The sequence below is a fragment of the Microcebus murinus genome, chromosome 10 (assembly GCF_040939455.1).
Source record: "Microcebus murinus isolate Inina chromosome 10, M.murinus_Inina_mat1.0, whole genome shotgun sequence".
NCBI classification, from domain to species: domain Eukaryota; kingdom Metazoa; phylum Chordata; class Mammalia; order Primates; family Cheirogaleidae; genus Microcebus; species Microcebus murinus.
In genome coordinates, this window is record NC_134113.1 from 4,692,685 (window position 1) to 4,713,074 (window position 20,390).

A 20,390-nucleotide genomic window follows, 5' to 3' on the forward strand; every position below is an offset into this window, starting at 1 on the left:
ACTCAAACGTGGGCCAGTTACTTAATTTCTGTGGGCCTTGGGTTCTTAATTCGTAAAATGGGACAATGACCGAACCTTCCTTGTGGGATTGTTGTGAAGCGTCCAGAGCAGGGCCGGGTCCCCAGGTGAGCATGGCATGAGTGTGACAAGCTGCCACCTCCCTACCGTCAGGCTGGCCTGTGGACGGGACATCTGCCACCAGACGTGGCCGCGTGCGGGCGGAGGCTGCCTGGGAGCTGACGTACCTGGTCCCCCCGGGGAGCCGGGGCCTCACGCTGCCACGTGTGGCCAGGACAGCGTCTGACCAGGGGCCTCTGCTGTCCCAAGACACAGCTGTGAGCCAGATGATGACACACCAGGGGGACCCCGTGCTGAGAGTGGGTCCCTGGATTCTGGGAATCTGCCATCCTCCCCCGATCCATGGTTCAGCCCGAGGTCACCCGGCTGCCCGGTCGTGGCATGGGTGATTCCTGGAGGCCCCGGGCCGCCCCAGGCCACTGTGCTGGACAGACAGGCTTCGGAGCAGGAGGGGACGGTGGTGCCGGGGCCTGGTGAGCAGGAAGGGTGCGGGGTAGTGTCCAGTAACCGCTGTGTCCGCGTCTTTCTAGAGATACAGAGCAAGCGACAAGAGCGGAAGAGAAGAAGCACAGCCAACCCTGCCTACAGCGGCCTCCTGGAGACCGAGGTGGGGACCTGCCAGCCGTGCCACCCAGGGGGGAGGCTCCCGAGTGCGCAGCCTCCAGGGGGTCCCTGCCCCCCAGCTCTCTTTCCTAATTGCCTCCCTCGTCCCCTCCCGGCAGCGGGCTCAGGACTGCCTGTCAGTAGTCTCTTCCCCTGCGGAGTTCAGAGTCCACAGATAGCAGGTGCAGAGGGTGAAAATGTCAGTCGTGTCCCTAAATCGAGCTGCTCCAGGGAGCGTGTTTTAGATGCCCATGCACCGGCCTCCTGGCTCTTCACCCTGACAGGACAGGCGAGCCCTGTCACAAGAAGGGCTGGACTCCCGGGCTCGTCTAGAGCCTGTCTGGTCAGCTCAGGACGTCCATGGTGTGGAACAGGCTGGCCCCAGACAGAGAGGCCCAGAAGGGGCTGGGCTGGGCTAGGAGTGGCCGGTTCCTTCCCCTGCACGCCCATTTGGGGCGTCCATCCCCGAGGAGGGGGAGGGGGCAGCCATGACTCTAGCTGAAGTCCCTCGGTGTGGAGCCAGGGGACCGAGACTGTGCCTGCTGGCGCTCCCGCTGCAATTTGGCTGAGCCTGTGGTCCCCTGCGTGTGCTCCCACCCCTGCCTCCTCGAGTGTCCCCAAGGCTGCTGGTGGGCAGCGTGCTGACCCCCCCCCCCACAGCTCTGACTGAAGCAGAACAGGACGTTAAAAGTTAACCTCCAAGGCAAGAAATTCCCTGATCCAGGCCCCATCCCAAACTATGTGCCACCCCCGCTGTCCGCGGCAACCCGACAGGTGGTGACCACGACAGTCCGGTAATTCAGGGCTGGGACTTGGAGATGCCTGAGCACCCGGCCCCTCCCGTTGGCACGTTCCCGGGGAGAAAACAAATCGGGAATGAAATCTTCCTGCCCTGGTAAATTAAAGTCCAGCATTCCAACGTCACCTCCCTAAAAGCCAGCTCTGTGGAGTCCATCGGGGCATTTTTCTCAGAGACTCAGGGCTCTTGTAGGGGCAGCACCCTGGAATCTTCCCTAGGAAGGAGGCCATTTCCTTAGGGCCCTGAAGTCCAAAGCCTGGGACAGCTGTCATGGGTGAAACTGTCCCCAGAGGCCAGTGTGTGGCACATTCCAGACTCAGGCTGTAAGATCTGGAGGAAGGATGAAGAAAATGCTGTTCCACCTCTCCAGGATGTTGGTCAGCCTGGGCCAGTGGTTCAGAATCCGTGAACTTGAACTTGAACTCAACCCGGACGGACGGTCTCCCGTGGAGCAGTGGCCAGTTCCAGTCCTGCGACTGCCCTGTCCTGGCAGACGGGACACGGGCGTCTTCTGGCTTTGCCAGCCTTTCCCCACCTTCCCTCCTCGCCCATCCCCCTGCTGCTGTTCCGACAGCACACTCCATGTTGGCTACTTCGTACCGTGGCCTGTGGTTGCCACAGGACTAAAGCCACCCTTCTGGAATGAACCAGAAAAAACCGTCATCTACATGTGATGCTTTGGACCACGTGCCAAGAGGTGGGCTCTTAGGGAGTGCATCTGTGACGGTCCCCCTCTCCCCACCTGGCTGCGGTACCGGTGGAGGAAGAAGATGCAGGAGACAGACGGAGAACGCAACGTCAGCTTTGCCGCTGGTTTGCCCACCTCGGGAATCGCTAGCGTGTCTTTCCGGATGTGAAGCCAGGGGAGCAGAGGTCGCCGTCCTCAGCATCCAGCAGCACGGGCCTTGGCTGACTCCCCTCCCTGCCCCTGCGTCCCTGGGCCCTGCCTGGTGTCTGTCCCTGTCTCTGCCTCTCACGGGGGCGTCCGGCTGCAGTCTGGCGCCCGGGCACGGAACCCGCCTTGGGTTGGGTGCTGGGTCAGGCTGGCCGAGCTGAGAGGCTCCGGATGACGGGGTGTGTTGTTTGTTTTCTGTCCCCTGCAGAGGAAGCGGCTGGCCTCCAACTATCTCAACAACCCCCTGTTCCTCACAGCGAGAGGTAAGCACCAGCCACGGCCCGTGGCTTCTGCCACAGCCGCTCCAGGGCCGGGGCAGACTTGGCTCTGGCTGGGTCCCGCACCACTGGGCCTGGGCAGGGCTGGGCCCACCCGGCAGGGGCTGAGCTGGGTGGAGGGAGAGGAAGCTGTGCTGGGAGGAGCTCCTGCCTCCCCGCTCCTCAAACTCCATCTGCAGCCTGGGCCACAGGTCTGGGCGTGGCCTGCACGCGTGGCCTCTGCACGCGTGGCCTCTGACCGCGTGGCCGGCCCAGGGGCTGCCTGCCCTCCAGACAGCCCTGGGGGGCCTCTCTTCTCCCCGACACGCGGCAGCTGTAGTACCTCCGGGCCTGGGCTGGAGGTTCTCGGCCCACGTCTCGCCACCCCCTGTCCCCGTGCTGGGCACTGAGAGAGCACGGGCTGGACTTGGGAGTGCTGGGCTGGCAGCCCGGTGCTGCCTCTGACTCCCCGTGTGGCCAGGGCTGGGTCTCCCCTCTGGGCCTGGGCCCTTTCTGTACGACAAGGCGTTGGGCCAGATCTTCAGCAAGGCCCTCAGCTCTGCAGGCTGGCCTGGCCTGAGGCCCCCCTCTGAGTTTGCTAGGCTCCTCCCTGCTCCCTGCTCCCTCCCCCGTTGCAAGGCTGGGGCAGCCACACCCGTGAGCACAGCCAGCAGCAGGAGGCCATGTGTTCTCCGGGATTCTGTGTAGCTTTCAACAAGTCCCGTACCTCCCTGGGCCTTGGTTTGCTGATCTACAAAATGGTCTGTAGCCACCTGCTTCTCAGCGGGGACAGTGACGGGGGAGCATGACAGCACCTGGTGAGCTGTCGGTTACTGTGCAGACACAGAACCTGCTCTTCCTAGTGGTTGTTATTGGACGGGTCTGACCCAGAACCTGAACGGAAAATCATTTTTGTGATCATTAAAATATATGGTTTGACATCATTTACTAGCATGAGAGTGGGTGTAGCTCAAAAAAAGTTGAAAATAAGTCACTTTGACAGGGTCCCTGGCGTGATGATTCCCTCCACTGGGCAGCTCATTGCCACCATGTGAGCTCATGGGCCTCGGAAGAGCCTGTTCCCAGGGCAGAGACCCATACTCCCATCATGCTCTGGGGTGAGACCCGAGGTGTCATGGGAACTTGTGGGATTCACATTATGCCCTCAGGTGAAAACCAGGCATCACTGGGGCCTTGAGATATTCCCATCATGCCCTGGGGTGAGAACTCAGGCAGAGTTCTCAGGAAAACTCAGGCAGAGTTTTGGGGTGAGAACTCTTGGCGGCCTTATGATACTCCCATCATGCCCTGGGGTGAAAACTCAGACATCATGGGATGGGGGCCTTGGGGTGCTCCCATCATGCTCTGGGGTGAGAACTCAGGTATCATAGGATGGGGACCTTGTGATACATCATGCTCGATCTGGGATGAGGTCCCAGGTAGCACTTTGGGATACTCCCATCATGCCCTGGGGCAAGAGCCCCTGCCACATGAGGCCTCGGGGACTCCAGTCCTGATTTGTGCTCCTCCAGTGCCCACTAACACGTTCTCCGCCCTTCTTCCCTGTGCCAGCCAATGAGGACCCCTGCTGGAAGGTATGTGTCCCCTCCGTCTTCACACCGGGGGTGGGGCATGTTTTCAGTGCAGTCCAGGAGGGTCACTCCCAGAAAGAGGGGAGGGGCCCTGGAGCGGAGCGGAAAAGCCTTTGGGGTCCACCCTGGGTGCCTAGAACTTTGAACAGCACCCGTCCGCTTCCCAGCCTGCCGGGCAGAGCCGGGCGTTGCTCAAGGCTCAGTGCTCAGATTCAAACAGGCGCCTCCCTGCTCAGCCCTGGGGATGCAGGGACCCGGGGGCATGAAGGCCCGGCCAGAAGCAGCCAGCTGGCCTCACTGTGTGACCCTGGGCGGGACCAGCCCTCTCTGGTCCTCCGTTGCCCACCCTGAAAGGGGCTGGACTCGCCAGTGCCCAGGGTCCCACCCACATGCCACGGTTCTAGGATCCTGTGAGGCCCCCCACACACTATATCCCTGCTTCCCAGGACAGGGGCTGGTCGTGACCTCCTTCGGGGACATGGCCTCAGAATTTATTCAGCGCTTTTCTTTTTTTTTTTTTTTTTTTTTTTTGAGCAGTATTCCATTGTAATCAGCGCTTTTCTTTGCTAAATTTCTGATCCAGTTCTAAAAGAATTGTCTAGCCTCTGCGTGCTTGCAATGGTCCAGCCTCAAGGAATTGTCACAGGTGGCTCCAACTCCGGTGGCCGTGTTGTGTTCCTGCGTGGCGCAGAGTGGCGCTGTGGGCCCAGCAGGGTCGTCCACAGACACCCTGTGCTCAGCCAGGGCAGGTGCGGGGACAGGAGCCCGCGCCCTGTCCCGACAGAGCCCACAGTCCTGGAGGGGCCTTGGCTTCCAGGCGGGAGACCCGGATGCTGGTCCTGACTTGCTCGGTGACCTCACACAGCTGCCTCACCCTCCCTGGGCCTTTGCACTGAAATGAAGGGTGTAGACGGGGGTCTCTGAGGCCTCATCTGAGCATGCTGCCCCTCCTTCAGGGACATCCAGCGTCCTTGTCGCATGGGCCGTCCCAGAGGAGAGCCCTCTGGTCTCTCCCAGGTCTCAAGTTGGAAGGTGCTGGTGACACACGCAGAGAACAGACATAACTTGCAGGAGGGCTTCCGTTGGGTGGGGGGAGATCGTTCAGATTTTGCAGGTCATGGGACGTGTGGGGTCGTGAAACCTTGGCCTCACTTGGCAGTCTGGGCTGCCCACGGTGCAGCAGGCTGGCCGTACAGGTAGTGAGCTCCCTGTCCCCGGAGGTGTGTAAGCAGAGACTGACCGACCAAATGATGGTGACTCTGTAGGAGGGACATGTGACATTCTCTCGTCCCCGGGAAAGGGGGAAGCTGCCCTCTATGGTGCTCCTGCGCGGAGCTGGTGTGAGTCGGGCGCTTCAAGTGCTTCGTCCTGTTGAGTCCTCCCAGCAACCCGTGGGGCAGGTGTTGTCGTCCCATTACAGACGTGGAAACTGGGGGGAGGCAGTAACGCCCGGGAGGTGGGGTCTCAGGTTAGAGCGATGTGCTGTTGGGAGGAGTCCAGGGGCGCTGCCAGGGGACGGGGAGTGCGGGCACCTTGTCCCTGGCCGAGGCCTCTCCCTCCCAGAGGCAGTGTGAGCCAAGGCTGGGCCCCATGCCCAGAATATGATACCGAGCAGCAGACCCCGAGGGGGGCTGTCGCCCATGCCGCAGCAGGACACCCTTCCCGTCACCCACGCCCAAGCCAGGTCTTAGCACGGAAGGTTCAGGACGCCAGAGTCACGTCGAGCCCGACTCCAGCGCTCAGGGGCCCCAGCCCCTAGTGGCTGTGGCCCGGCCGATGCTCTGGAATCCTGCGCGTCAGGCAGCTCCTCCCCCCCGGGGCCCAGTCCTGCCCTGTACTGTCACCCTCCAGGGCTTGTCCCTCTCTCCCTAGAGCTGCTTGCTGAGAGACGTTGGCAGGAGACCGGCCGCGAGGGGGTTGGGGCGGCAGCTGCCTGGGCCCGGCCCGGTGGCCCACCTGCGCCCCCCTCTCTTGCAGAGCGAGATCACCCACGAGGAGCACTGTGCCGCCTGCAAGCGCGGGGCCAACCTGCAGCCCTGCGGCACCTGCCCGGGGGCCTACCACCTCAGCTGCCTGGACCCCCCCCTCAAGACGGCGCCCAAGGGCATGTGGGTGTGCCCCAAGTGCCAGCAGAAGGTACGGAGGCTGCGTGGCCCCTCACCCCGGACCTGGGCCTCACCTGGACTTCAGGCCCTGATGGGCCGTGACATCAGCTTCCCGGGCGTCCCCACTGTGGGCAGACGGGGAGGGCGGGGGAGGGGTGAGACGTGGGGCGTGGGCGCGGCGCAGGCTCTTTCAGCCCTGGCGCCGTCAGCATTTGGGCTGGGTGACCCCTGACCGGGGCACCATCCTGTGCAGCGGGAGATTTAGCAGCATCGCTGGCCCCGCCCACGAGATGCCGGCTGCCACCTTCTCTCCGTGTGGCCTCTTTGCACATGGGGCGTCCAGGCTAAGGAGACGTCCCAGGGTTACAGAGTGTCGAGCACGGAGAAGCCCCTCACGGGTTATGTACACGAGGGAAAGATGGAAACGGCCCGACTCCCCGGCAGCACGCAGTGGTGAAATAAATCCCAGCTCTGCGCTCAGCGAGGACTAATGATCGAAAATGACGGGCCGGGCGCGGTGGCTCACGCCTGTTATCCTAGCACTCTGGGAGGCCCAGGCGGGCAGATTGCTCAAGGTCAGGAGTTCAAAATCAGCCTGAGCAAGAGCGAGACCCCCATCTCTGTATAAATAGAAAGAAATTAATTGGCCAACTAATATATACAGAAAAAATTAGCCAGGTATGGTGGCGCATGCCTGTACTCCTAGCTACTCGAGAGGCTGAGGCAGGAGGATCGCTTGAGCCCAAGAGCTGGAGGTTGCTGTGAGCTAGGCTGATGCCACGGCACTCACTCTAGCCTGGGCAACAAAGCGAGACTCTGTCTGAAAAAGAAAGAAAATGACGTATTGCAGCAGTGACATTGTTTGGGACGTGTCTACTCTATGCGATTGCGTTATAAAAATAAAAAGCAGGCTTTGTAAACTATACAGATTAGACTGCTGTATCATTTGTAATCAGCCGTCTGAGAAAAACTGCAGAGTAAAGAACCCGGGAGAAAATGCCGCAGGGGGACCCCTCTGGGGCCGGGTGGCGGCAGTGGCGAGGCTAGTTCTAGGGTGCTTCTCCGTAGCATGCGTGACTGTGAACCGTGAGTTCCATCATCCCAGGGGACCAAGGAAGGTGGATATATGGTGGGCTGGGTACTGCTGCGGGGCTGTCCCCTGTGGGGGCCACCAGCCCCTGCATTGTGACTGCCTGGAGGGTCCGCAGCTTTTTGAGGGGCTGTGGAGACTGAGCAAGATTCTGCCCCTGCGTGAGCACAGTGGTGGCCCCCACTGCTCTCCCCATGTGTCCCTGGCTCACCTGGACATGGGAAGAAGAAAAGCAGCTGTTGGTTCATTCGCTCGGGAGGTATTTGAGCCTCTCCTTGTGCCAGGCCCTGGTGATGAGCGGGGAGAGAAACCGAGACGGTTCCTGCCCTCGTCTTACTGAGCAGCCTCCATGAGCCAGGCCACGAGGCAGGTGTGGCCCCATCCCCTGGTGTTGGGGGACCTGTGGCTCAGAGAGGTCGTGCCTACCCCAGGATTGCACAGGCTGGTGCGGCCTGCCCCAGCAGCTCCCGGGTGCTCCCCACTTTCTCATTTCCCCGTCTGCCCCACAGGCCTTAAAGAAGGATGAGGGTGTGCCCTGGACCGGGATGCTGGCCATCGTGCACTCCTACGTCACCCACAAGACAGGTGAGGAGTCCTTATGGGGTGGGAAGGGTGCCTGCTCCCCGTCGCCATCCTCCCCGCCCCGGCCTCTGGGTTCACTCTGGGCCTTTGGGAGGCTGGACGGGTCCAGGCTCTTGCAGGCCAGCGCTCTGAAGAGGGCCCCTGGGACGGCCCTGCGTGCAGTTCCAGTCCCGGGGCATTTGACCAGAGCCACTGGCTCCTGCTTGGTGTTGGGGGAGGGGACGGGGAGGGACGGTGACCTGGGCCTTGGTTCCGTTCCTTCTACGTCTCTGGGTCACCCTACGGCCCAGCCACTGCTCACCTGCCTTCCCCGCTGGGCCTGGCCCTCTGTCTCCTAGTCAAAGAGGAGGAGAAGCAGAAGCTGCTACAACGAGGCAACGAGCTGCAGAACGAGCACCAGCAGCTGGAGGAGCAGGACCGGCGGCTGGCCTCGGCCGTGAAGGTGTGCGGGGGACGGGAGTGTGTCCTTAGAGCCCGGGTGTGGATCCAGCTGGCCTCGGCCGTGAGTGGTCCAGGGTTCAGCAGGGCACCGCCTGTAGAACTACCAGGCTTAGATCCAGAGCTTCATTGTTGAGTTACTGAGGCCCAGGAGGAAGACAGGCCCACCAGGCATCCCTCAGCGAGTCTGTGGGTGGAGAGGGCAGCTTGTGACTCGCTCAGTTAACACTTACCAAGCAACTGAGAACATCCTGGCTCCGCCCCTTCTCAGCTTTCTGACCTCGGCAAGGCCCTGACCTTGAACATCAGTTTCCTCTGGTGTAAAGCAAATGTAATTCCTCCTCCACAGGGTGGTGATAAGCAAGATGATGAAGATGATGGTTATGGTGATGGTGACGGTGATGTGATGGTGGAGATGCTGATGGTGCTGGTGATCACGGTGATGTTAGAGGTGATGGTGATGATGGTAATGATCATGTGATGGTAGAGGTGATGGTGACAGTGGTGGTGATGGTGATGTTGGAGGTGATGATGATTGTGGTGATGGTGCTTGTGATCATGGTGATGTTGCTGGTGGTCATGATCATGGTGATGGTGACAGTGATGGTGATGTTGGAGGTGGTGATGGTGATGTTGCAACGGTGACTGTGATGGTGATGATGATGGTGGTGTTGAAGGTGATGGTGGTAATGATCATGGTGATAGTAGTGATGGTGACGGTAGAGGTAGTAATGGTGATGGTGGTGTGATGGTGATCCCAGTGATGTTGGAGGTGATGGTGGTGATGGTGGTAGTAATGGTGGTGATGATCACGGTGAAGGTAGTGGTGGTGGTGACGGTGGTGATGGTTATGTTGGAGGTGGTGATGGTGATGGTGGTGATGTTTGTCGTGGCCCATTTGCAGGACAGAGGATGAACACAGAACACAAAACAAAAACACAGAACACAAAGAAAAACGAGGACACACATACAGACGGTTGACTCAAGTACCAATACACCGGGTCAGTTTTATTTTTATACTCTAAAAAATTAAAGTTAGTTCCCTGTACATAACCACTCAGGCATTTCAGCAATGGCCTTAATTCTGGAATATGTAGCCTTAGGGAAGCAGATATCCCCTGGCTCAGAGTTTCCAGGTGGTTGCTCTAGGCACTAGGCATAGATCACGGACCGAGATTATCAAGGATGAGCAAGGCAAGCCACAGGGGGCATTTCTCACCCCCAGCTTCTCTTAGGGTGACCCCCTAAGATCTTTGGCTGACCTCTGGCGGCTGTGCATGGCTTAGGTCACCCCTTTTCTTGTGGAGTCTTACCTGTCATTGACTAACCAGCCACCTTATGGGGGTTGAGCAGCAATCACAGGAACAATGTGTTTATCGTGTGGCTTCCAGACCCCATTGCCATGGGGCTGGGCAGCTCTTGCTTACTTGCAGCTCAGGTCCTTTGTTATGCCTCTAGGCAACAGCCTTGTTTGTCACAAGGACCTTGTCCGGAGCACATTGCTTTTAAACGCTCTGGGCAGAACACGTACATTACTCACTAAATTTAATTCTTAAACTAGGAAAATATATGTCAGTCCCCTACAGATGTTGGAGGCAGTGACAGTGATGGTGGTGGTGGTGATGGTGATGTTGGAGGCAGTGATGGTGGTAGTGGTGATGGTGACAGTGGTGGTGATGGTGACAGTTGTGGTGATGGTGGTTGTGATGGTGATGGTGGTGATGGTGATGTTGGAGGCAGTGGTGGTGATGGTGATGGTGGTGTTGGAGGTGATGGTGGTGGTGGTGATGATGTTGGAGGTGGTGATGGTGACAGTGGTAGTGATAGTGGTGGTAATGATGGTGGTGGTGATGGTGATGGTGACAGTGGTGGTGATGATGGTGGTGATGGTGACAGTGGTGGTGATGATGATGGTGATGGTGGTGATGGTGATGGTGACAGTGGTGGTGGTGATGGTGGTGGTGATGGTGACAGTGGTGGTGATGATGGTGACAGTGGTGGTGGTGGTGATGGTGACAGTGGTGGTGATGATGATGGTGATGGTGGTGATGGTGACAGTGGTGGTGATGATGGTGGAGATGGTGATAGTGGTGGTGATGATGATGGTGGTGGTGGTGATGGTGATGATGGTGGTGGTGGTGGTGGTGACAGTGGTGGTGATGGTGGTGGTGATGATGATGTTGGTGGTGGTGATGGTGACAGTGGTGGTGATGGTGGTGGTGATGGTGACAGTGGTGGTGATGGTGGTGGTGGTGATGGTGACAGTGGTGGTGATGGTGGTGGTGATGGTGATGTTGGTGGTGGTGATGGTGACAGTGGTGGTGACAGTGGTGGTGATAGTGGTGATGGTGGTGGTGGTGATGGTGATGGTGGTGGTGGTGATGGTGATGGTGGTGGTGGTGATGATGGTGGTGGTGATGGTGACAGTGGTGATGGTGGTGATGTTGCTGGTGGTGATGGTGATGGTGGTGGTGGTGATGGTGAGAGCAGTACTGGGCCCTAGCGAAGCTGTGTAAATGTAGCATCTCATTTAAGGCTCCCAGCAACCCTGTGTAGAGGCTTTGTGCTCACCCTGCAGTAGTTGTAGAAACAGTCCAGGGCGGTTGCTGTTGCCCAGGCACTGTTTGAACCGGAGCAGACAGACGTCCGACTCCAGGCTGCAGTCCTTGCTGCCTTACCTCGTTGTCGTGGCACGGCGGGCTGCAGAGGCTGGGCAGCACAGAGGCGACAGGAGAGGAAGCCAGCCAGCAGGCCGGGGCCTTCCGCAGCTGCCGGCCCGGGGAGGAGGAGCGATGGAGGAGCAGGGGCCTCTGGCTGGGAGGAGGACGTGGCTGCGTCACAGCCGTGACGGGCAAGCCACCATGCGGCTGCACGAGCACACATTTTTAGCCCTAAACTGCAAAATAGACGTGCCCTGTGGCTGTAGCTGCCGTTCAGTTCCGTTTCCACTGCTGCCTGGGTTTCCGGAGGCCGCGGCCTGGTCTCTGTCGGGCCCTGGGCAGACGGCAGAGGCTGCGAGAGCGAGGCCGCGAGGGTGACCGCCCGGACGCTGCAGCGCTGGCTTCTGAGACCTCCATTCTGCCCTTCTCCCCCGACAGAAATGCCTGGAGCTGAAGACCAGCCTGCTGGCCCGCCAGAGGGGCACCCAGTCGTCCCTGGACCGCCTCCGGGCCCTCCTGAGACTGATACAGGGCGAGCAGATGCTCCAGGTCACCATGACGACCACCAGCCCCGCCCCGCTGCTGGCCGGGCCCTGGACCAAGCCCTCGGCGGCAGCCGTGCACCCCACCCTCCAGCACCCCCAGGGCCACAACTGACCCGAGGGACCTGTCTTCACACCACGGAAAGTTACCGGAGCCCTGCTCACACGTCTGGGGGTTCTGTCGGCCTTAATTCATAAACACTGAATTTCAGACAAAAATGTGCCAGAGAGAGACGCGGGAGAGGAGCTGGGCCGGTAGGGCCCCGTGCCCTTCGCGTTCAGAGGGGACACCTGGGAGCCAGGTGGGGTGCCACACGCGGGGGCGCACAGTAGGCCCGCACCCCACCCCCACCATCTGGGGGCTGCCCGGGCCTCGGTGTCCGGGCCCAGCCCTCTCTGTGGCCTCACCGTCCCGCGGAGAGGGGGCCGGGCACGCCGCCCTGCACGCCGGGAGGGGCCCTGAGGACGCGTGGCGTAGCTGAGTAGTAGAGGTAGTTGGTCGCGCGCCGGGAGGAGCTGGGTAGCAGGTCTAGGTAGTTCCCGAGCCCTCCCTGCTCGAAGGCCCGCGGGGGCCGGGCCAGGCCGGGCCTCTCCCTCGCCTCCCGACCGCTGGCGTCAGTATTACTAGGGTGGGGAACTATAGCTGTTTAACTCGAGAGCCCCTCTCCGAGGCCTTGTCCCAGCACGGCGCCCGCCGGGTTTGCCTGCCGGGCCTCCGCCCCGTCTCCGAGCCTCTCCGAGGTTCCAGGTTCGCCTCCGTCCTTTCGCTGGTCTCCTGGACTCATTTTGCTGCCGCCGTATTTTTCCCATGGAGTTTTTGGGTGAGGCGGAGCCGCAGCCGTACAGGGGGTGGCATCGGCGGGCTTTACTGTTTCGGGTCGAACCGCCCAGCGTAACGACCGAAGCCTTTTACTTTCTCCTCCCGAAGAGCCGCTAAGTATTCCACTCCTCTTTTCTTGCCGGTACAGACACTATGCCAAAAAATAACTTTACATTTTTGTATGGCGTTTTTATCGTAAGATGCTTAATGTGAAGGGGGACACTTGCTGGCTTCTCTTTCTGCTCGCGGTGCCCTGGCTGCCGGGCCCGCGTGGGCGGACCTCCCCTCGGGCAGGCTGGCCAACCCGGCGGGACCCAGGCTTCTTTAGGAACTGGGGTGGAGGGTGGAGGGGGGCGGTCAGGGCGGGAGGGTTTGGCCTTGGGGACAGGAGAGTCCCCTGCTCTTGCTGTCTCCCCTCCTTGGCAGAGCGGAGCCCCCACACCGCCATGGTACAAGGGCTCCTGGGGGCCGGGGCCGTCACACCCACCAGCCTCTCCGGTCCCGAGGGACTGAGCACAACGGGAAGAGTGTCTGGGGGCCGCAGGGCTCCCCTTCCTCCCCTTCCCCCAGCGTATCACATGGTGCCGATTTGCACTGACCGTGCGTGCGTGTGTGTGCATTGCACATGTGTGCATTGCACGCGGCCACAGACACGCATGCAGCAGAGCGAGGAGGCGGCCGGCTCCCGCGGACGGCCACGGTCCCTCCTGTCCTCATCAGGACTCCGGGAGAAACTGTGCTGTACGACACAGATCTATTTTAATACACTCACACTGGGTTGAACAAGATTTTTATATTCTTTTATTGATGAACAGGGTGACCCGCGTGAGGCGCGCCTCCGTGCCGGTCACTCTCTATGCCAAGTGCGCGCTCGCGACGCAGGTTGTCTTCAGGTTCCTTTCTCGTTGGTTGGTTTTTCTTCTCCTCGGATGGATCGCGTTCGCTTTTGGGAAAATGTCACGGGAGGATGTGGCAGGTCGGACCCGGGAGGGGCAGCTGCCGCCGTGTCTTGAGACTGTTAGTTTTCTGGGACCAGGGAGCCCCGTCCAGTGCATAGTGAGGGTAGAGAAAAAGTGTTTGTCGTAAATATGCCAATGTAGTTTTCCTGCGTACGATGCATTAAACTCGACTGATGATTTCAAGCCCTGCGGCTCTGGTGTCCTTGCCTTCAGAGAGAGGCCCTGGGAGTGGCCAGGGCAGCCCGGAGGGCACCGGAGAGGGAAGCCGGGGTCCAGACCCCGCCCCAGGGAGGGAGGGAACCAGGAGAGAGCCCACAGTGCCCTCCACATGCCGCCCCGCCCAGCCCCCAGACGTGGCAGGTGACCCTGTAGGGCCAGAGTGATGGGGGACGTCCCAGGAGCTCAGCAGGCCAGTCGCTGTGCGGAGCCAAAGGTGGTGCTGTCCGCTCCTCGCAGGCCCCTCTCAGCAGCGGGCACACGGCTCCTCCAGCTGCCCGGCGTCCCCCTGCACCTTTCAAGAGCAGCCAGACTGGGGGCCAGTCCCCGAGCCCCAGCCCCTGACATTGTGTGCAGGGTCTCCGATTGGCCAGTGGGTCAGCGCCACCCCAGGACAATCCGCTGTGGCCACAGGGTGGGGTTGAATTCGGAAGTGACCGCAGGGCATAGAGAGGCAGAGGGGGGCTGGGCGGGACGGCACCCCGGGGAGACCAGCCGCACAGCTGCCCTGGCGTGTAGCTTGGTGGGGGGTGGGGTGAAGGAGCCGTCCCTGGGTCAGATTGGCCGAGACCCAAAGTCAGCAGAACGCGAGCTCGCTGCTCGTTCCCACAATTAGCAGGACGTGACTTGCTGACCTGCAGTGGGAACTGTCCCCCCAGACACACGGCCAACGACATGCGGTTTTGCACACACGCCAAGGCGTCTTGGTGTCCGCAAACAGCAAACGCAAGAGGATAGCATGCACGCGTCTTCCTCATGCCCATGCAAGCAAGCCAGGCGTCTGGTTATCTGCAAACGGCATCAGGCATCGAAGGGTGCTGTGTCTGGAGAAACAGGTGCCGTTGACCCGTGGGAAGTCACGGGGAAGACCCGTGGGAAAGAAGCTGGCGTGAGAAAATAGCTGCGGGGACGCCTGCCAAATTGAACAGTATAAAAATAAAACGACTGGTGCTTCAAGCGCTGCAGTCTTGAACCGTCTTTTGTGTCTGTGTGCTTTCTTCCGGGGCTGCAGTCAATTCTTTTGTGTCTGTGTTTTTTGTCTGTGTCTTTCTGTGTGTCATCCCCCGTCCTGCAACCAGGCCACGACAGTGGGGCACCGATTCAAGTCGGTTCTGCCTGCCCCCCTCACTCTGTCTCCCCAGGGGAGACTCAGGATCCCCTTGGGGGGTCACGCAGAAGACCCGTCTACACTGGTGTCCCCTGTCCACGCCTGTTCTTTTGGCTCCTTTCCAATCAGGCCCCTCCCCCGCCACCCTGCCCCTCTACCCCCCTGGGCCTGCCCGGGGCAAGGTCAGCAGTGGCCACGTGGCCAGATGCAGTGGGTGCTCTGTGATCACCTGGACCTCCCAGGGCCACGTGATATGGACCACACTCCCCACTGAAGGACGCTCCCAGGACCCAAGCTCCACACGTCTCACTGCCCTCGGTCCCTGCTCCATGCCTGTGCTCCCCCGAGTCCCCTGGCCAGCCCCGTCCAGCCCCTGGCTCCCTGCCTCAGTGGTGGCCAGCCCTGCCAGCCCTCTGTTGGTCGCCAGCAGATCCACCCGCTCTGCCTTCGGAACATAGGCGGGATGGGCTCCATCGTCACCTCGATCCCAGCCCCACTGTCTCACCTGCGTTGCTCCAGCCACCACCGACCTGGTCCCTCCCCCGCCCCACTGCAGCCTCTTCTCAGCCCAGCCCCTGCCTGGTGGGGGCCCTGTCGCAACCCTGCTGTCACTCCCATCTTGCCCAGCAAGAGCCAAAGGCCGTCCTTGACTCCCACACACACTGGCCCGGCACTGGTTCATTTCCTGCCCCTCTGGTGCAGCCTCCGTGCCCCACCTCAGGGCCTTTGCACGTGCCGTGCCCTCTGCCTGGCACGCGCTTCCCCAGCCTGCCTGCCTGGCTCCCGACTTGACCCGGGCCCCTGGCGAGGCCCTGCATTGCCTGTCCTGCCCTGCTCCGTTTGGCCCCTTAGGCTTTTCACGGTCCCCCCCTGACGCCCCTTTCCAGTTCCCGTCTGTCTGCTTTGGAAGGCAGGGCTCTTGCGCGGCTTTGCTCACTGGGTCCCAGCGTCTAGAGCGGCGCCTGGCACACCGTGGGTGCCCAGCACGAATATTCACGGCATAAGCGAGGGCGCTTCGGAAGGCTAGGGCTGCCAGGCCGCAGGGCTGCCCCCACCCTGGCTCAGGGCCCTGCCCCAGGGGTCCCTCCGGCTAGTTCGGCTGCCAGGCGAGGCTGGGCGGTGGGTGAGAAAGCTGAGGCCGGAAGGATGGAACTTCCCCCCTCGGCCCTAGGCAGGCCCTGGGGGCAGCTTCTGCCGCCCTGTGTGGGGATCCCCGAAAGCATCCCTCCCTCCCTGCTGCTCCGCCCCAGCGACGGCAGCTCCCTCCCTGCCAGGGAAGCCGTCCAGGGACAGCTCTGCCATTGGAAATGGAGTCCCACAGGGCGCAGACATCTGCCACCTGCAGCTTCACCACTCCAGCCCACAGCACCCAGGCGACCCTGCACGCCGCCCGGACAGCCCTCAGGTGGGGACAGTGGCCGCTCCTGCATCCCATTCCCCAGCTCTATCCGACTGGGCCGGGCAGCAGGGGCGCAGCTCAGGGTGGGAGGGCTGCTTGTCCGGTGCCTCCCTCCCTTCCTCACCGGGCGCTTCTCTCTGGCGTATCCAGATCGCCGGCGTCACTACCCTGGCGCTTGGGGCCGTTGCTAAGTACAGTAAGGGTTGATCGAACACAAGCGCGGCGGAGCCGTGACAGCAGATCTGATAACCGCAGCGGCTGCCAAGTGGCTGATGGGCGGGTGGCACCTACAGGGTAGATGCACTGGGCAAAGGGATAATTCCCGTCCCAGGCGGGATGGGACTTGGAATTATTCATGGAATGTTTCCATTTAATAATTTTGGATGGTGATTGTGAGTAGCTGACACCACAGATAAGCAGAGCCTAGTATACAAGGGTCTTTATACCGGGGGTTAAGACTTCAACCCTGGGCGACACAGTTTAACCCTGCTACGATTTGCACGTGAGCCCTCCAAAATCCAGGTGTTGACAATGTTATGGTAGTTAAGAGCTGTGGGCCTTTAGGAGGTGATGAGGCCACGAGGGCTGCGTCCTCCTGAACAGGATCAGGTGCCCTTACAGGAGGGCTTGAGAGAGCAGCTCAGCCTTGTCTCCCCCGGCCGCCTTCTGCCACGCGAGGACCGGCGTTCCTGCCCTCCGGAGCCGTCTTGGAAGCAGAGCGCCGCCCTCAGCAGACGCCAGACCGGCCTGTGCCTTGATCTTGGACTTCCCTGCCTCCAGACGGTGAGAAATTAATTTATGTTCTTTATAAATTGCCCACTTGGTGGAATTTTGCTATAGCAGCACAAACTAAGATGAACGCATATCAGACCCCTTTCCTTCGGTTGCCTGCAATCTGCTTCCCTCTGGCTTCTGCTCTCTGGAGCGGCCCAGAGCGGCCCCATCCGCCGCCTCTGCCCTGCGCAATTGTGTCGTCTGCAAGTCGAGTGTTTTGAGCAGCTGGGTGCAGCTGGGTGGAGGCCGGAAAAGGCGTCCACAAGAGACGAGGGGAGAGCCTTGGGTTTTATAGAGAGTTTTCCTGCGGGGAGTAAATAAATTGTTTTCAAACAGCTGGGAGGGATAAGGAAAGTAAGTTCCCCTCTGTGCAGTCCTGTCCTTTATCTCCCTAGGGGTCTAGGCTCCAGCGCCTAGAACACCCCTAGGAAGGGGAGAGGGGTGGGTTTCATCGGAGGCTTGGCTGGAAGTCTGGGAGGGTGAATTCTTCAAGCCTAACAGTCCACCCCACATTTATTACAGACATGTGAGAAAAGGAAGGGCAAGGTATGAGAAAGGGGAAAAAATTAAAAATTAGAAAGATTGGGAAGCGGGCGTCGTCATCTTTCCCAGCAGGTTGCTGCGGGTTTGGTGGAGAAGCAGCAGAGAGGGCAGGGAGAGCCCACGACTGAACGTTAGCTGTTGTTAGAAAACCAGGAGATTCAAGGCCGCCCTGACACACCCCCCCCCCTTTTCTGTGTTTAAAATTAAATTTCTATTTAAAATGAACTCAGAAGTTGGGAAAATGGACGGAGATCTTTCTTCTGTAGCTACTTCCTGCTAAAAAGGGGCGTAGAGATCCTGTTATGGAGTTCATTTAAATTATTAGATGGGGAGGGGGGTTGCCAATGGATGATCTTGAAGTTAGAATAGAGGCAGGACGGGGGCTCCCTGGAGAGACACGAGAAGTACGCGAGGCGGGAAAGCACAGTAAGGAGCCATGTGTGCACCGCGCGATCAGAGCCCGATACCCGAGATGGGCCGGACCTTCAGGGAGCTCGCCAGTCCGGGGAGATGACTCTCGGACGGGATTCCCAGAAGTCCAGCTGTGGTCCTGGAAGCAGTGAGAGAATTATTTAAATGTTGAAAGAGGCCCCATTTGTTCTGGGAAATCCTGAATAAAATCTAGTCTTTATGCCGTAAGTGTTGGGGCCCCTTTAAGAAGTCGTTAGTGAGTTTCATTGATGGCAGGTAGGCACCAGGTGGGGGTAGTGGAGGAAGAAGAGGGAACCCACCTTACTAATTCCATTTCTCGAAATCGGTCTTTACAATTTTACATGCCTTTTTTTGCAATAGCCCTTATGCCGAGGGAGGATGAATAAAGTTGGTTCGGCCAGGTGGAAATTTAATAGTGTAAATTCTAGAGATAACTTTATTTACTTAATACTGCTTCAGTGGCTTCTGAAAATAAAGCAAGAGAATTAATAATGTTTTAAATAAAAAGTCATAATTAAAATTTTCTATTATAGCCAACTGGATCTCATACTAAATTCCTTCATGAATTCCCTGTATAAACCTTATCCCAACCTGCACAGACCATCTATAAAACATGCCTAAAACATTCTGGAGTTTGTTTTTGTTTTTTTGAGAGTCTCACTCTGTTGCCCAGGCTACAGTGCCATGGCGTCAGCCCAGCTCACAGCAACCTCAAACTCCTGGGCTTAAGCGATTCTCCTGCCTCAGCCTCCTGGGTAGCTGGGACTACAGCCATGTGCCACCATGCCCAGCTAATTTTTTCTATATATTTTTAGTTGTCCAGCTAATTTCTTTCTATTTTTATTAGAGACAGGGTGTCACTCTTTTTTTTTTTTTTTTTTGAGACAGAGTCTCACTTTGTTGTCCAGGCTAGAGTGAGTGCCGTGGCGTCAGCCTAGCTCACAGCAACCTCAAACTCCTGGGCTCGAGTGATCCTTCTGCCTCAGCCTCCCGAGTAGCTGGGACTACAGGCATGCGCCACCATGCCCGGCTAATTTTTTTTTTTATATATATATATCAGTTGGCCAATTAATTTCTTTCTATTTATAGTAGAGACGGGGTCTCGCTCTTGCTCAGGCTGGTTTTGAACTCCTGACCTTGAGCAATCCGCCCGCCTCGGCCTCCCAAGAGCTAGGATTACAGGCGTGAGCCACAGCGCCCGGCCAGGGTGTCACTCTTGTTCGTGCTGGTCTTGAACTCCTGACCTCAAGCTATCCTCCTGCCTCAGCCTCCCAGAGTGCTAGGATTACAGGCGTGAGCCACCACACCCGGCCTAAAACCTTCTGTTTTATCCTGACCCATTTTGTGGCCAAACAATAGGATCAGTCAGAGCTGGGTCTCCCCAGGTGATGACCTGGACCAAGTCGGTATTTTAGGACAAAAATTCACAAGATCCTTTCTTACCAAATATTTCCACACTTACCGTCTTTTTACATCTCTTTCTCTTACTCAAGTTGCTTTCTATTTTGTTTTTAATGAAATATTTGATGTAAGCCAATTAGAGCCTTTACATATTTTGGTAGGGAAACATTGTATATATGCATGACACATGCAAACATAGAGACACATAGAAGGAGATAATTTTAGGTGAAACAAGGCAGAAAGTTCCATAGTTCGAAAGCTCAGAGCATATCAAGGAAAACATTGTATGCAAAATTCTAGTTAAGTTTTTCCCATAAGTCAGAGGAAGGAAACTATAAGATCTTTTCCCAGTGGTGGTAATTGGGAAGCACAAAAAGGGGTGGGCTGATACCTCCCATGGGAGGGGTGGGAGAGAGAAGCTGTAGAACACGGGGGGGGGGGGGGGGGGGGGGCGCTTGTATTTTACCTTTTACTCTGATGCCAGGGGTAGGAGAGGGAAATAGGGGCCCTGAAAATTCAGGAAGAGCAGAGGACGTGGCTCTGGCCTTAGTTCTTACCTGTGCAGGTGAGTTACCCAGGGCTCGGCCTTCCTGGTGTGTCGAAGTTCATTCAGTCTGTTCCGAAGCCTGAAATGCCCGTGGGAAGCAGCGGCAGAGGGTCAGGTGTGCAGGGGGTCTGTTCAGGGTGGGGCAGCCAGCTCCAGAATGCAGGTGTGATCTGTTTTAGGAAAAGAGCACTAGCTCTTTCTTTTGTCAGAGGAGGCAGGTGCTGGCGGAGCCCATTTCCTGGGGCATTTTCCTCTAGGGACCCAGAGTTGTAGAGGAGGCAGGGCTCCGTCCCCATAGAAGGGTGTGGCCTTGTCGTCTACTTGCCTGGGGCCCTTTGGACTAACTCTTTGGAAAAGCTCCTGCAGGGTCAGCCACTATTTGAAAGCTTTTTCTGTTTTGGGGGCTGTTGTCAGTCCCACGCTCTTTTTCCTCCGGCTCTCCCCATCTTGGCCATTACCGACCTCGAAGGCCAGGTTTAGGCGATCCTCTTGTGGGCTTTGAGCGCCTTCGTCTAATTTTTCGAGCTTGCACCTGATGGCAGCCGCTGGC

General features: G+C 58.7%; 1 protein-coding gene across 1 annotated transcript in view; it reads left to right on the plus strand.

Moving 5' to 3' along the window:
• The window catches only part of PHF21B (PHD finger protein 21B), a 29,449-nt gene extending 17,589 nt beyond the window's left edge, over window positions 1-11,860 (plus strand). Inside the window, exons 4-10 of the mRNA XM_012757495.2 lie at window positions 609-685; window positions 2,584-2,638; window positions 4,205-4,227; window positions 6,202-6,360; window positions 7,929-8,004; window positions 8,340-8,443; window positions 11,538-11,860. Coding sequence (XP_012612949.2) covers window positions 609-685; window positions 2,584-2,638; window positions 4,205-4,227; window positions 6,202-6,360; window positions 7,929-8,004; window positions 8,340-8,443; window positions 11,538-11,756 — 713 coding nt within the window. The 3' untranslated portion in view covers window positions 11,757-11,860. The remainder of the gene's footprint in view (window positions 1-608; window positions 686-2,583; window positions 2,639-4,204; window positions 4,228-6,201; window positions 6,361-7,928; window positions 8,005-8,339; window positions 8,444-11,537) is intronic.
• The last annotated feature ends 8,530 nt before the right edge of the window (window positions 11,861-20,390 follow it).